Consider the following 16,816-nt stretch of genomic DNA (forward strand, 5'->3'; position numbering starts at 1 on the left):
AAGGTATGAAAAGAAGCCTACTCTATACTGATGGTTTGTCCATTCCACTCGCCTAAATTGTAGGGGTGAGGAGTGGGAGTGGATAGGTGGAGAATTTGAATGTGATAATGGGTGGGACATGTGAGATGTATGCATGGCTTTCAGGGAAGGGAATGTTTGTGATTAGGATATGACAGAATGGCAATGCTGCCACTGTTGGGGACTTTGGAGGAAATTCTGCTGTTGAAGGGGCAAAAGTTCCTCTCTGTTTAATAGGGGGTCTGATAGTAGAGCTGGTTAGGAATTTCCAGATGGAAAATGCAGTTTCTGCACAGTCAAAATTTTCTGTGAGAAAAATCTCAATTTTGCTAAAAAAATCTTGATTTTTTCCCCCTGTGTTTTACCTGAATCAGAATATTTCATTTTGTTGAACTGATTTGAAATGCTTAGAATCAGTTTAATAAAACAAAGTTGTATTTTCCTGTCATTGCGATGTCTTATGGGAGTTGTAGTTTGAGCCCCACATTCTTCCTTATGGGCTAAACTCCCTGCAGGACTACATCTCCCACAATGCAATATGGATTGCCCACTGACCAAACTCTGTGTGGTGCATCATGGGAGTCACATGCCTCGGAGTGCATCAGGGGAGATGTAGTCTAGCCAGGGAGCCTGGTCATAAAGGAACCCAAAGTACAGCTCCTTAGAGGCAACGTTCCATAATGGGAAAATGTAGTTTAATATTGAATGGCTTGAAATGAAGCATTTCAGGGCAGTTCAACAAACTGAAACAAAACATAGATTTGGGAAATGTCAAAATGTTTTGTTTCAATCTGAAATGTCAAAATGAAAGATTTCAACACTTATGAATCAACATTTCTCACAATTTCTGTTCCATTAAATTTTTTTTAAAAATTTCATATTTTTTGTCAAGAATCTGGACAAAGGGTAATAAAATCCCATTAAGGGTGAGGCTGTAGCATCTTCATCTTCTGTAATCAAGAGATGTAGCTTGCACTTCACAGATCCAAGAGCAAACTTTCTCTGGCTTCAAACTGTGGCCTAAAGTCAGGAGTTCAGTGCTGGATAAAAAATGACTTTCTCTACTTTTTGAGCCTTATCCTTCCTGCACACAACCTCCCCTCCTCCCCTGACCAAATATTAATATTGACTTGGAAGGGATATGGACCAATTTGGCACAACAAAATAATCCAGGAAAGCAAATGACTTACTGCAGCCAGCACCTTTTCTTGTGGAGTGAGGACAGAGCTCATCCCAAGAAGCTGTCCCGATGGACTCACCATCACGGGCCATTTTTGAATCAAGATGGGATGTTTTTGTAAAAGCTGTGCTCTAGGAGTTATTCTGGGGAAGTTCTCTGGCCTGTGCTATACAGGAGATCAGAGTAGATGATCACAATGGTTCCTCTTGGCCTTGAAAGCTATGAATATGTCACTCACATGGCTAGTTTCAACAGCGACCAAATAAAAGAGAAGCCAGACAGTAACATGGACTAATTCCTGGGGCGTGGCCTTCAGCAGCGATTAAAGAGTCTCATTCACAGAGGGACACAGGATACATGATACAGTAGTTTTTATCCCAGGATCTCAAAGCATTTGGCAAAGGGGATTGTTTCCAAAATTTGCCTTTTTTTTTTTTTGGTCTAAATGTTTTCAAGTTTGACCCCTTTAAACACACACACTAAAGTCCACGTGCTTCAGGAAGGGCTTTTGGTCCTGCTGCCCTAACAGCTTTGAACTGCCAAAGGCCTAGCTTTGATTCCTAGCTCCCATCACTCCCTCCCTTGTGACTCACTCAGCAGTGACCCCTTGGGCTGATCTAAGCATGGGGTTGCTGGGCTCCAGGGTGAGCCCCATTCAGCTACCACTGGGTAAAGGTGGGTTGCTGTGACCCCAGACCCTGTGGGGGAGAGGAGTGGGGAAAGGTGAAGCAGGGGAAGCATGAGAGCATGCTGATGATGACCACTTGATGGAAAGAAAGAGAGGGTGGGTGAGAGTCTCAGCTGGTGTAGCTCCACTGAAGTAAATGGAGCTGGGAAGATTTACACTGGCAGAGGAGCTGTCCTGGCATGGCTGCTGACTAGACCACAGGCCTGAGAGTCAGGAAACCTGGGCTTCTAGTCTCAGCTCTATCCCTGACTTCCTGTGTGAGCACAGACAAGTTCTTTAACTTTCTGTTGCCTCAGTTTCCCTTCTGTGCAAGGGGGAAAATAATACACCTCGTTGGGGTGGAGGGTTGGGAGGTTTTGTGTTTGGAAAGCACTTTGACGCCTACCAGAAAATGATGCCTCTTTGCCTTGGAAGGTGTTCTAGCCACAGTGAGCCAGGCCTTCATTACTTCCAGGAACTCTTTGTATCTGAACAAGAATTGGAAGCCACACAGAAGGTCTGGTTCTCCTGTCAGTTACACCAGTTTACCCCACCCCCGCCAACTTTGGTGGAGTTACTCTTCAGTTACACTAGAGAAAGCAAGAAGAGACTCAAGTCCAGATGCTCCAATTTGTGCAGAATACAAAAGCTCACCACCTTAACGGGAAACACCAAACTGGGAATAGAAGCCAGGAGTCAGGGATTGGATTCCCAGATGACAGGCATCTTAGAAATACCACAAATAGCCAGACAGACAGGTTCCCCAGTCCCTTGTTCTCAGCATTATGCTGCAGTGCATCTCCCCACTCCATATAGATACATTTTAATCATGGGCAGCCTTGTACTACGAAGTCACTGGCTTTGCTGGCAGTCGTACAGAATTAGCATATTGCAGTCATGTGATGTGGCAAGGCAGTCAGTGCTTCTGACTCATGATACTAAGGAAAAAATGGGTGCAGTGTTCTCTGATGCTTTGTTTCTAATACAATGTAGCAAAGAGACATTGATTTTTAGCTGCAGCCAAATGAGGGCAGGAGTTAAACGAGTCCTCAAAGATATATATAAAAAGATACATTTGTATTACTGTATATCCTGATCACAGAAGGCTGTGACTATGGTTGGCTTTTTATTCTTTTCCTTTACAGATACCATACAAGAATGGCTGGGAAGATATAATCAGAGTGTGGAATCCTTGGGGTCACGGGGAATGGAGAGGGCCTTGGAGTGATGGGTACAGCTTTAAAGATTTGATCTCATAAGAAGGGTGAAACTTTTGTTGGTTTACTGCAAGGAGGCTCTGTCCAGGGCCGACTACAATAGGCAACTCTAAATTAATCTGCTTTAAGCCCTTTTTCCATCTGCAAACCCACCTCCCTCTAGAACCCAATTTGAGATTGAAAACATAAATGCAATGTTATTTTTATACTTACTCCAGACTGGGTCTAGTTCAGACATCCCTCTTTCTCTCAGCTAACAATTTTCACAGTGGATAATTACAGGTAAATCTCAGACTGGATAGCTACTGTTTTCACCTAATACAGGTTCTGGACATGCCCTTACGCAATTTTCTGCTGTTTAATGCTCCACAGGCATCCAATATAGGGTGCAGCTTGTGTGCTGCTGAACTTTCTAAGGATGTCAATGCAGAATGCTCCTGCTGCAGTTTTAACTGGGCTGCTTTCCCCCTCCAGGATGTCAAATCTGGAAGGAGAGTAGCCAGCAGGGGGAGTGGCCATGATAGCACTGATCTATTGGCTGGATGGATGCTTGCAAGCCAAGGGGCAGGGGGCGGGGTGGGGAGCGCTGGAGGTAGTGCAGAGGCATGGAGCTTCCATTCACATACCCCTTCTCTTGAATGGATCTTCTAGGACCAGCATGGATGTGAAGGGATTAATGGGTTTTGCAGGCCAGACCTCCTGGCTGTTCCATTGGGGAGTCACCCTCCCCTCCAAGTGTAAGAGACTGATCCAGAGGAAACACTGTGATGACTTTGTTGCACATAGGTATCAAGCGGGGAATCCAGTCTGACTGACTGAAGCTGGTGTTCTCCTAGCTAGAGAGTTGCACAGGTGCCACTACAACACTGTGGTTTAATAGCAACAATTCTCCTTCCCTCTGTGGATGATAACACTAATAACTCCTCCGCTGAGAAAATAAGTCTGGCACTTAACGTCTGGATGGGCCGGTGGGAGTGTAGTAGGTGATGCAGACATGTTTGAGGCTGGGATAATAGCTATCTGCTCAGACAGTATGTCCCACTTTTTGGAAGGGTGAACTATAATCCTCGCTATAATTGAAATTTCGGTGGAGCGTGCTTAAAGGTAAACTGCATAAATCAATACCTTATTGATTCATGCTCTGTTTATTTATCTTATGCTCTGCAGAAAATACAATTATCACTTAATTATAAAACTGCTGTTTGGAAATAACACAACCAACTGGCTAATGTGGTCTCTGTGTGGCAGGGGCACTGCAAAATAATATCGATGTAAAGCCTCAGTAGTTCACTAAACATTCGGATACCAAAGGGTATGTGCAGGGAACTGGAAATGGGATGCAGAACGTTCCACTTCTAGATGGCCATTCAAATACAGTAGCTGCAAATCATTGCCACATGATAGCTGGTTGTTGGCCTGTGAGAAATGGGTAACAGTCCCAATCTGGTTCTCAGCAGATAGCTGTCCACATAGCCAGAACCATCACTGCTAGTTCTCTGGTTTAAAAGTCAGCCCAAGGACTGGCTAAGCCCATGAGGACAGAAGTCCCCTCACTGCAGCTGTCCCCTGCCCCTTTCAAGGGTGAAGCAGGTGGAAGTAGAACTGGTCAAAAGAGGGTTTTTTGACGGAAAAAGGTTTTTCAAGAAAATGGAAACTTTCACCAAAAAATGTCCATTTTTGGTAGCAATCTTTCAGATTTTTGTCCAAACACGAAACAACCCACCCCACTTTTTTCAGTATTTTGGCAACTGGACATTTTTCAGTTTTTTCAACAAAAACCTGAAAAAATTCACAGAAAAAATTCACAGAATTTGCCACGTGTGTGGGGGGGGGAACTTCACCACTTCACAATGGCTGTGGCTGGAAACACACTGTGCTGTCAATGCTCCCATTGTATTGGGGCTGAATGTAGGGTACCAGTCAGGCTCTCAATCCATCACTTTTCATGTGCATTCCTGGATCTAGATGGGAGCATTACTCTGGGATGGAAAAGGTTGAGAATCACTGAATGAAGGCCAGGGCAGACCCCTCATTGCTGTTCTGTTGCCTTTCACAGCTCTCCCCAGTGGGATCGAGTTCCAGTTGAATATAAGAGAGATCTCTGTGAAGATAAGGACGATGGAGAATTCTGGTACGTTCATATTAATGCTTGGATATTCCGGGTTTTCCTTTTAGAACCCTGGGGCCCATGACTCATTCACTTTGCTTAGGCGTCAACTTGGTCTCTGCTCTGAGTCACAGTTCGGAGCCCCATTGTGCTGGAAGCTCTATGAACACTTTGTTAGAGACAGTCCTTGCCCCGCTTGCAATCTGACAGACGGAGGGTGGGAAGGGAAACAGGCTCACAGTGGGGAAGGGATGTGCCCAACATCACACACACCAGGTCAGTGGCAGATCCAGGAGTAGAACTGAGGTTTCCAGATTCCCAGTGCAGTGCCCTTGCCACAAGACCAGGCTGCCCATCACAAGGTAGGTGACCTGTTAAACAAGAAATACAAAATCTGAAGGATTAACTACCCACGGGGATGCAGCGAGGAGCAGGGTACAGTAGCAAGGACTCCAGCCATCAGAGTTTGGGCTTTCCTGACGGGTCTAGGCTTGTAGCTTTTCACGTGTCTGGTCAGACTCAGGTACAGCTTTGCTGCAGTTTTTACGGACTCTTTAACCACCGGGAAGTCTCCCTCTTTGCAGACTTGTGTGGCCAGGCTCAGAGGGTAGCAGAGCAGGAGGAGCAGCATGGATATAGGCTCTGGCTAGAGAGAGAGTGCAGATTGGGATGTAATTTGGATGTGGACCAGGATGGTGCTGGAGAGAGCAGTGTGGGGCCTGTGCTGGGGCACTGGAGAGTGCCATGTGGACATGGGCTGGAATGCAGTATGGGTGGGGGCTGGCCTGGGGTACTGGAGAGTGGAGGGTGATCCAGCGTCTTCCTTTCTGGAGACCAACCACTTCACAGCCAAGGCTTGCTTTTCTCACCATGGTAGGCCCTGATCCTGGAGCTGGATGTGTACAGGTGGATCCCATTGACTTTAATGGGGTTCCACATAGGCACAAAGCTCTGCCCCCAAGGATCCAGTTATAGGATCAGGGCTTTAGGTAGTACGAAGGTGATCACTCTGAGACTTCGCATCTTCCACAAGGCATTGTCACGATCAGCTGAAGTCTGCAACACCGCATTCCTGCCTTGGCTACAGATCCACTTTCCCACACAGCGAGTGTAAGCGTTAGTATCCAACCGATGTATCAAACTTCTCATTTTTTTTCCAGGATGTCATATCAAGCTTTCACAGAGCAATTTTTCTTGCTGTGTATTTGCGATAACACCCCATCATTTCTGGACTTTGGAGATCAGCATGGTACAAAGTGGTCCCTGACCATGTATGTAAACCAATGGGCTCGAGGACTCACTGCAGGTGGAAGCAACTATCATAATGGTAATGAATGTCCCAGTTTGATCTCCTACCCCATCCCCATTATCTCCTCTCACCCACACACACCCACACAAATAATAAGCCACTCTGAGGACTGGATTGCAAAAGTATTGATTAAAAATGGTTGAGCCTGATGTTTTCCATCCTTGCACTTAACTCCAAAGAAAACAGGCAGAACTGAGGAAGCAGCAATGGCCACTGAGTCAAAACTGATGATATAAAAACCCTGTACTCTCTTAGATCAAAACTCACTGGTCCATTATATCGGGCCTGGCTGACCCAGGGCTAGGATGGGACTAGAGAGTCTGAGCTGGCGAGAAGCCAGCCTGTTTTGCAAAGAAATAATATTACAGAACACATATACATGTGGAATTAATTGACTAGAATGCCAAAGTTCTGTTGTAGTAGGACAGTACTTTGGGTAGATGAGGCCATCAGCGTTGCTGCCTGTGCCCTGATCATTCAGTTGTGCCGAGCTTCAGGTTTTTTTTTTTGCTGTTGCACCTCTTATTTGGTTTTGTTATTTTAATCTATGAGAGCATCTTGTGATCAATAAAGGGTTGCTTTTATCTTCAACGTGGTTCCATTATTCAGCAATAGACAGGCTTCAGTCGCCTAGTAACACTGATTACAATTTGTCAACGTATTGTAAAAAACAGAATGAGATACTTTCACCACAATGTGAGACTGATAGGCACGGCTGTGTTAAGAGTCCATGAACACGTCAGTGCTCGTGGCTGTCTGATGGCTGGATGTACTCTATTGGCAGTAGGTAGAAGGAGGCCACTTTCCATGGACGTATATTTTGCCATCAACCTTCTAGTATAGTTTGTGACTGAACATGCCGTAATGCAAAATACAACCATTCGTCAGCAAACCATCATCTCTGAAGCCCAAACCAACACAATCAAGTGTTTGCCCCTGTGATTTATTAATACTTAAGGTCTATTCTATCTTAAGAGAGAGCTCTCGTCTCAGTCTTGTGTGTCCATCTTGAAAATGCACGTTAGCCCAGCTCTCTTTTCTTGAGGCCATTACTTACCACTAACCAAAACCTTGGCTCCATTGTCTGACTGGTCTACAAAAGGCCTTTATCTTTAGAGCTGCATCATTGCTACTGATACTCTATATTTTTCTTGGTGAACAATAGCTCTCTGGGGAAAGCGGAGAATTTATTTGGACCTCCTCCTTTTCATGGTTGTGCAGTTATGACCTCTAAGCCACAATCCTCTCCTCCATTAGAGAATCCTTGTCTACGTGGGTTTTAATAGAAACTGCCCTTACCGGCTTGAGAATGGATGGGATTGTGGTTAAGGTCCTGGGTTTGAGACTGAGGTGATCTGGGTTAAATTTCTGACTCTGCCACAGCTTTGTTGGGTGACCACTGGCCAGTTACTTAATCTCTCTGTGCCTCAGCTCGCCATCTCTAAACTGGGGATAGTAACATTTCCTTCCTCTTGCACTTGGTCTTTGTCTGGTTCAGTTGTAAGCTCTTTGGAGCAGAGACCATCTCTTACTATGTGTACGTATAGCAGCTAGCACAACGGGGTCCTGATCTTGGCAGGGACCTTTAAATGTGATGTACTGCTACTACCACTAATACTAATCATTTCACAGCAGGTGCATTTTCAAGGAACCCCCAGTACTTTATCCAAGTGGAGGAGCCTGACCTGAAAAAGTATAATGTGGTGGTGTCACTGATGCGAAAACCTGTCAATAATATGACAGATGCACAAAAATTGTTCACCGGCTTTTTGATCTTCAGGGTAAGCAGCATCCACTGGTATGGGGGCAAGAATAATACTTTGGGTGGGGGCGGGGGGGGGGGGGGGGTGGCTTTTTTGCTTAGGGTGGCAAAAAAGCCAGAGCTGGCCCTGGTCCTCCGAGACACATGATCAGCTGCCATTAAGTGGAGCTGGTGTGAGTGTGGATGAGGGAAGAGGAGGTGATGAGAAGTGGGGGGACTTGCATGAACTGACAGCTTTGACATTAGATAAAAGTACCAAGGAAATTTTTGTCTAATTAGGGGAGTTGGAATAGAGTACAGAGCTTTAAATCAGCTACATGCTTATTTTATATTTTAAACCTGCTTTTCCCCTTTCTTCCCCTCAGGTTGAACCCGAGGTATGTGCATTTTCTTTTCTTTTTCTTTGATTGATCAATAATTACCAGACCTGGATGCGGGAGGGGAATCATCAGAAACTGAATTTTCAAAAATTTGATCAACTCTAATAATTGTGTGTTTTTATATCGAGGTGGGCAAACTTTTTGGCCCGAGGGCCACATCAGGGTTGCCAAATGGTATGGAGGGCCAGATAGGGAAGACTGTGCCTCCCCAATAGGGTGACCAGACAGCAACTGTGAAAAATTGGGATGGGGGTGGGGAGTAATAGGAGCCTATATAAGAAAAAGACCCAAAAATTGGGACTGTGCCTATAAAATCGGGACATCTGGTCACCCTACTCCCCAAACAGCCTGTCCCCAGCCCCCTATCTGCCCCTTCCCATTTCCCACCCTCTGACTGCCCCCCTCAGAATACCCGACCCATCCAATCCCCCCTGCGCCCAGACCCCTGACCGCCCCCTCCCGGGACTCTCCACCCAACCACTCCCTGGGATCCCACCCCCATCCAACCATCCCTCCCTGTCCCCTGACTGCCCCCTCCTAGGACCCCCTGCCCCTAACCACCCCTTATCCAACCTCCCCCCCCACCCCTTTCGGAATGTGGCCCTGTGAACATGGGCGGAGGACACAGGAGGAGCAGGGGCAGCTGCGCAGCTGGAGAGAAGTGGCGGTTTCCCCTTCAAAGCGCTGCTTTTCTCCGGCCGGCTGCGCAGCCGCCCAGTGCTCCTGCCACCTGCACCTCCGCCTGCTCCCCTGCCCAGAGGATTCAGGGGGCCTGGGGCAAAGCGGGGGAGCTGCAGCGCTTGTACTCACTCAGCGGCAGTCCGGGTCTTCAGCGGCATTTCGGCGGGGGGGGAGGGGGTATTTACCCCTCCCCCCCCAGGGTGGCCCTGCCCCTGCCCCTCCCCCCGCTGGGGTTGCTGCCCGCATGATGAGCTGAGGCTGCGGGAGATGGGGGACAGCAGGGAAGGGGCTGGGGGCTCAGGGGCTGGGCAGGACAGTCCCATGGGCCAGATGTGGCCCATGGGCTGTAGTTTGCCCACCTCTGTTTTATATATTGTTTTAGCTATATCACATATATATTCTCATGTACACAGTCATATATTTGCATTGCATTCTCCATGACTATCACAGACAACATGAGCATTAACATTCAGGTTTTTGCTGTATTGTTTTCTTTACATTTACTCTGATATTTTAGCAAACACTTCTTTTCTCATACTAACATTTTTCAAAGTTTTCTTCCCCCTGCTGCACTGATGATCTCCTTGTCTGCTATTGCACAAGTCCAAACTTTAACATGGAAATATTTTACTTTTATATAGCACTTTTGATTCCAGGAGCATAAAATATAGAAACATATATACACATGCATCACTGAAATGCAGCCTTCTCTGGGAAGGAGAGCAGTTAACAACCACACAGTATGCTGGTGTGGAGATAGGGAATTTTGGCCAAGACCTTCTGGGTAAATCTTTGCTCTTTTAAAAAGTGTCAGAGGACCTTTGATATCCAGAAGGAGCAGAAAAGGCCTTGGTTTTTGAGGTCTTATTTTAAAGACCTACTTGCAGTGGGCCTGATTCTCCTGTAAACTGTTACTTCTCTATTAACTTCAATGGGGGTTCTACTGAATAAAGCAGCATGAGCTAAAAGAGCATCAGGCCCAGTACTCAGAGCAGTACACAATTTATCTGCCTGAGATGAGTGAAAGATTGAATTAATACTGCCAAGCTCTGAACACAAGTGTCGAGGGAATCTAGATATTTCAAACATGATACTTAGCAGTCCAAAGGGATGATTTAGTGGCCTAAGTCTGAAGATGCCAAACGTATGCACAGTGCTGAAAACTTTTCTGATGTTCCTATCAAGGGACCAGACAGTTGTGCATATTGCGAAAGCTGCAATGTTTTCAGTAGACCTATGTCAATTTATACCCATGGAGGAGCTGGATGTTAGGTGTTTGATCTATCCCTCAAATTAACCTTAAATCCAGTCAGTGCATTATTCCACTATATCACTCACAATTCATTTCTGGAACTCTGCGTTCAGATTTGACTTAAATCACAAGTGAAATGAGTTTGGTGGTCTCAGTATAGTCTCCAGTGGACATTTGCCTATGGCTCAGATCTTATCAGAAATCTAGCTCAAGCATGAATACTGGTACACCTCAGAATTGTGATACAATGTAGGTCCTTATAATGGGAAGCTCAAGAATTGAAGCGAGGTTGCTACAAGTCATTAGCAAGGGGCAGTAACAGAACTGTGTAAGGCTGTGTGTCTACACAGAAAGGTTTTACAAGTTATACTGGAATATAATCCCCAATCTGAACATTCTTATACCAGGATAAATGTGTCTACATTGGGGTTTATAGTGCTATAACTATATTGGTTTAGATTCACTCCTTAGGTTATCCCAAAAAAACTTTCCCACATAGACCAGGCCTAAGAAGTTTACATTGGCGCTGCTGGCACTGGGTCTGACTATAGCATGTACTAACGTTTGCTCCCAGAACAAAGCAGCAATATCATTATTAATCTCTCGATACACTGTGAGACACATCATATCGCCACATGAAGCAGAACGGATGTTATGTGTTGGCAGTGTAACAGAAGTGCTGTGCAGGGTATATATAGACAGACATGGAGGGTTAAATTTGTGTGATAGAATTGAGTAAATATTTAGGGTCGGATTCTGATGTCACACCAGTTTCCGTGACGTAAATGGGAGATACTTCCACGTTCCACCAGCAGGAGTTCAGAATAAGACCCGGATGCCAAATGACACCTCCATTGATTTCAGCTTATGCTAACTGTGGATCAGTCCCCTAATGCCTTGCAGTCCCGACAGCTCCCATGTCCTCTATAACATGGCTTGTCTGGCCGAGCACTCATTTCACAGCAAGCTGGGGTGTAAATCTACCTCGCGCTAGCCTGCCCTGTTACTAACTGTCCATGCGGACCATGGTATCACACACTGGACATTTCCTAGTGCACATTCACCTACTCCCATTTCAAAGCGGGGTAGATCAAAGTGCACTAAGGAACTTTTAGTGTGTGGCAGTAAGGTCCAGGCAGATTGTTAGTGCACAGCAAGCCAGTGCTGTGTAGATTTACACACCAGCTTGTTGTTCTCTAACTGCTTGTCTAGACAAGCACACAGTCTTTTCCCCTTCCCCAAGATAGCAGATTTATACTATTTTCTCCCAAAGGCATGGCTCATAAATAACTGTCACACTGTATAGCCGTTCTAAATGGAATTTATACACTCCAATGTATTTGAGGGAATTTGTTTAGTAAGGGGGTTTTTATTACGCTATCTTTACATGTCATCATAGTAACAGCTGTTACATTATATTTATTGTTTCATCTCAGCAAAAGTATTGGAATAACCAAAGAAAGATCAGGCTACATTATTTTCTTATGAGAATTGATGCAAGGATGGCACTGCTGCTAAAGATGCTGTCTTCTGGATGAAATGTTTAACCGGGGCTCTGAGCACTCATGTACGTGACATACCCCAAGGAAATTTTCACAGGAATTAGGCTATTAGCCCCACTCTCTTGGCACATTCCAGATCAACTAACTACACTCCACCCACCTAAAATTCCCCCAGCTTTTTTTCACTTCCCTAACTGTTGTGTAGTGCTGCTGTGCACTATTAACTGCCATGTTCCACCCCAGAGATGATTGCATTGCAGTAGTGAGTGAAATGATTCCCATATATGCAGGACTGACTATGAGAAGCTATTTCAGAGCTTTGTGGATGAAAGGGGCTGTGGGAATAGAGGACTGCCGTGGTACAATTAATCATTTCCTTCAGTTCCAGGGCCTGAGGGACAGATTGCCAGTTGCATTTTTCTCTCAGTATAAATCCAAAGTTCTGAAGTGCGGTTTGAACGTGTCAGCCCGAGATGTCACCAATTACTTTTACTTGAGCCCCGGGACCTATGTTGTTGTTCCAGCCACATCAGAAGAAGGCCAAGAGGCTGAATTCCTCCTACGAATCTTTCTGAGGTGCCAAGACTCCAATGAGTAAGATCATTATACATACTGTTTATATGTACCTTTTTTCCAGCTTCCAGGGTTGTCTCTGAACATCTAAGACTAGGGCCATTAATGTGGTGTTTTATTTTAATGTTTTGTGGAAGCTTATTGCAAAGAGAGAGGTTAGTGACAAGGAGTGTACTGGCAGGGATGCTAGGAGTTCAGACTGGGCACACAGATGGGTACGCAGGAATTGCCATAGCTGAACAGAGGAAGGGTCTATTTAGGAGCATCTAGTCCAGTAATGATTCCAGAACAGAGTATCCCCTATAGAGCACCAAACGGAGCAGTACTATGCTATGCATGTGCGGGAGACTTCCCTCCAGCTTGGGATGGACACCTGCTCTAAGAAAGGAAGGCTGATGGCTTGTACTAGTAGTTCTTTAATATTTATATTGCTGGCGCACCACTAGGCCCCAGTCAGGATCAGGTCTCCATTGCATTAGGTGTATGCAAAGACAGAGTGCCTAGCCCAAGGAGTTTACAATCCAAGTGCCTGATGTCTGATCCATGTGGGTGGACTTGTTGCATAGATCCATTAATTTCAATGGGGCTCCACACAGATGTACGGATCCACCCACAAAGATAAGATTGTAGGTTTGGGGGCACAGGGTGTAAGTTTTATCCTAGTCCGCATAAATGCAGATGTTTTCATAGAAATGGCTAGTCTTCATAAAAAACAATCTAAGCCACAGCATTCACCCTTGACAAAATTGCCGTAGGTAATATTGCACCGTGGCATTGCCTTGGTATTTTCAATCTACCCTGTAGTGGGGTTCCACGACTTTTACATAGCATGGCTCACGGCTTAATTAATGAGATTGTCCTGTGGACACATCTTCTCTCATTTGTCATTGCAAAGCATCCCCAAGCCAGCTACAGCAATTGCGTCTTTCTGGAACAGCTAGCTTGACTTCACTGGGACTGCTCATGTGAATAACTGCCCATCCCTGTGAGTAAGGGAATCACAGTCGGGGCCAATGTATTTTGAGCTTCTTCCAGTGAGCGGGATTCTGCCACTCTTACTCGGGTTCAGTAGTAACATCCTCCACACACAGTCTCATTCAGATCCTGGGAGTACAGTAGTAATAGTACCTAGCTCTTATATAGCACTTTCCAGCAGTAGCTCTCAAAGTGCTTCACAATCTTTATCCTTGCAATGCCCCTGCAAGGTAGGGCAGTGCTATTATCCCCATGTTACATGGGGGAACTAAGGCACAGGGAGGCTGAGTGACTTCCCCGCAGTCACGCAGGAACTCTGTGGCAGAGCATGGGATTGCACCCAGGTTTGCTGTGTCCTTGGCTAGTGCCCTAACCATTGGGCCATCCTTTCTCTACCTAAGTAGTAAGTTACTACTCATGGACAGTAAGGGTAGCAACTGGAAAAATGGAGGAGCAGCTATCATCATTTGACCAGGTAGCTCAGCCTAGGGGCCACTGGGACCCCAGTCTGGGAACTGCTGCCCTATAACAAGCATAGGGTTTCATAAGGAATGCTGCAAAGCCTGAGGTGAGCTTGTTCCTTCATCTAAGGCAAAACTGGAATGTTAGGAGTTGCAACTGTATTTGCCTCAGTAACATCCTGTGGCAGTGAGGTCCACAGGTTAATTTTATGTTGGCTATAAATGTGGGCTCTGTTTTAAATTTGCCTTTAAATGTCCTCAGGTATCCTTTTGCCTTTTTATTAATGTCCATCTTGTATTCACGTGCTAAAGGAAAATTAGAGACATTTCATAATGTTACAGCTCAGGTTAAGGTAACCAGGAGATTTTGCTCATGTAAGAGCTGACTGTGGAGATGGAGCCCCTAGTGCCTCCTGGTGGTGAAAGCGCTGCCAAACTAGTCCTGCTGTTGCACACACTGCCCTGGGATTCTCCTCTCCCCTACAGTGGTGTAACTCAAGAATGATTCCAGAGAAGTCAGGGAACTTTGAAACAGTTTGAAACCAATGCGAGCAGAGAATCAGGCCCACTGTGCTTACTAATGCAGCAGGGATGATTAGACAGAGTTCAAAGGCCTGATTCTGAACTGAAACACCTGAAAAGTGTCAGCACAGTCACAGGGGGATTGGGATTCACAAGCATTCTTTGAGTTTTCTCTCTCTCTCTCTCTCTCTCTCTCACACACACACACACACACACACACACACCTCTCTCTCTCCCTCTGCAATTAAATGCTAGAAGGCTGTCTTTTTCTGATGTGACTCTTGTGGTGTTTTTTAGGGACCTGAAAAGCAGGCTCAGCCCAGTGATGCCAAAGGTAGGAACATGTGAAAAATGACTTAGATACTGGAGGTGTGTGATCAACATTATGGATCTCCTGGCACCAGCCACTAACCAGTCTCTTTGCTGCAACCCTCCTCTCCCCACCCCACCCTGGCTGTTGCTTTCTCTTCTGCCACCTGCCTCACATCAGAAAATAGCATCTTGCCTCTATATAAACCCATGGTACACCCACATCTTGAATACTGTGTGCAGATGTGGTTGCCCCATCTTAAAAAAGATATATTGGAATTGGATAAGGTTCAGTAAAGGACAACAAAAATGATTAGGGGTATGGAACGGCTTCCATATGAGGAGAGATTAAAAAGACTGGGTCTTTTCAGCTTGGAAAAGAGATGACTAAGGGGGAATATGATAGAGGTCTATAAAATCATGACTGGTGTGGAGAAGGTAAATAAGGAAGTGTTATTTACTCCTTCTCATAACACAAGAACTAGGGGTCACCAAATTAAATGAATAGGCAGCAAGTTTAAAACAAATAAAAGGAAGTATTTTTTCATACAATGCACAGTCAATCTGTGGAACTCCTTGACTGAGGAGGTTGTGAAGGCCAAAACTATAACAGGGTTCAAAAAAGAACTAGATAAATTCATGGAGGATAGATCCATCAATGGCTATTAGCCAGGATGGACAGGAATGATTTCCCTAGCCTCTGTTCGACAGAAGCTGGGAATGGGCGACACTTGATGATTACCTGTTCTGTTCATTCCCTCTGGGGCACCTGGCATTGAGCACTGTCAGAAGACAGGATATTGGGCTAGATGGACCTTTGGTCGGACCAATGGTGGTAGTCGGCTGTTCTTATGTCTCTGGGTACAGCTCTGCCACCTTTGTACTGAGCTACGAGAGGGAGTACTCACAGAATAAGTAACTTGTCTATGTGAGGGACAGTTTCAGAATCAAGCCCTTAATCTTTAATTTGCATTTTTCAGATGCATTTTCATCAAGTAAATCACTGTCAGCAGTAGAGCTGAGTTAAATTTTAGGGTCGCCTGAAACTATTTGTGAATTCCAATCAAATTCAATAACTAGTTTTGGACAACAAAGGGGAAGGAAGATTGAAAAAGTTGAAATGGTGTAGCTTTCCATTTGGAAATGTAGCTAGATTTTTTTTTTTATTTTTATTTTTTTTACAAAAATTAAAAGGTAAAAATCACATGAAAAGTAAATGTAACCTGTCATTCGACTAGAAACAAAATTTTTGTGTTTTCATTTTAGTGAGAAAAAACAAAATATTTCCACAACAATTTTTCATCTGATTCACTTTAGTTGGGCCACCAAACTCAATAATCACTCATTCATTCCACTCTAGACATTAGCACTGTCACAGTCCCCAGCATGGCATTCTCTCCCCTTTCCACACAGGGATTCATCCATCTAATATAAGGCAGGGATCTGCGGAAAGCGGATTGTCAGACTGGGTGACACAATTGGTCTTTGCAAGAGTCTAGGCCTGATTCTGAATTCTCTGGTTTGTACTAGTGTAACCCCATAGAAGTCAATGGAATTATACTTCTTAAACTAGCAGGAGCTCAGAATCAGGCCCAGATAATTACAGCCCAAGCACAGTATAACTGTCAGTCCAGCAGCAGAATTCTCTCTCTGTGAGCTATGATTCACCTGTCCTGGTGCATTCAACAATACAGTCCTCTTGTACTTTGGTGGTTGGGTTGCACCTGATTCTGCTCTCTCACAGTAGTGTAAACCAGGAGTGACTCCTTTGAAATTAATGGTGTAAGTGAGAGATGCAAGCCATTTCTAGTCATTAATTTTCCAGTCCGTTATTAAGCCCTGTTATGGAGAGAGAAACTTATTGTTTAGTCTATTATCCAGTTATACTAACAAACTTTCAA

The 16,816-nt window shown here is 45.0% G+C and overlaps 1 protein-coding gene across 1 annotated transcript in view; it reads left to right on the forward strand.

The window, feature by feature from the left end:
* Nucleotides 1–16,816, forward strand: part of LOC117874529 (calpain-13-like) — a 62,911-nt gene that overhangs the window by 33,628 nt on the left and 12,467 nt on the right. Inside the window, exons 8-14 of the mRNA XM_034764738.1 lie at nucleotides 3,011–3,096; nucleotides 5,139–5,213; nucleotides 6,350–6,516; nucleotides 8,131–8,279; nucleotides 8,626–8,637; nucleotides 12,458–12,669; nucleotides 14,904–14,940. Coding sequence (XP_034620629.1) covers nucleotides 3,011–3,096; nucleotides 5,139–5,213; nucleotides 6,350–6,516; nucleotides 8,131–8,279; nucleotides 8,626–8,637; nucleotides 12,458–12,669; nucleotides 14,904–14,940 — 738 coding nt within the window. The remainder of the gene's footprint in view (nucleotides 1–3,010; nucleotides 3,097–5,138; nucleotides 5,214–6,349; nucleotides 6,517–8,130; nucleotides 8,280–8,625; nucleotides 8,638–12,457; nucleotides 12,670–14,903; nucleotides 14,941–16,816) is intronic.

The sequence above is a fragment of the Trachemys scripta genome, chromosome 3 (assembly GCF_013100865.1).
Source record: "Trachemys scripta elegans isolate TJP31775 chromosome 3, CAS_Tse_1.0, whole genome shotgun sequence".
NCBI classification, from domain to species: domain Eukaryota; kingdom Metazoa; phylum Chordata; order Testudines; family Emydidae; genus Trachemys; species Trachemys scripta.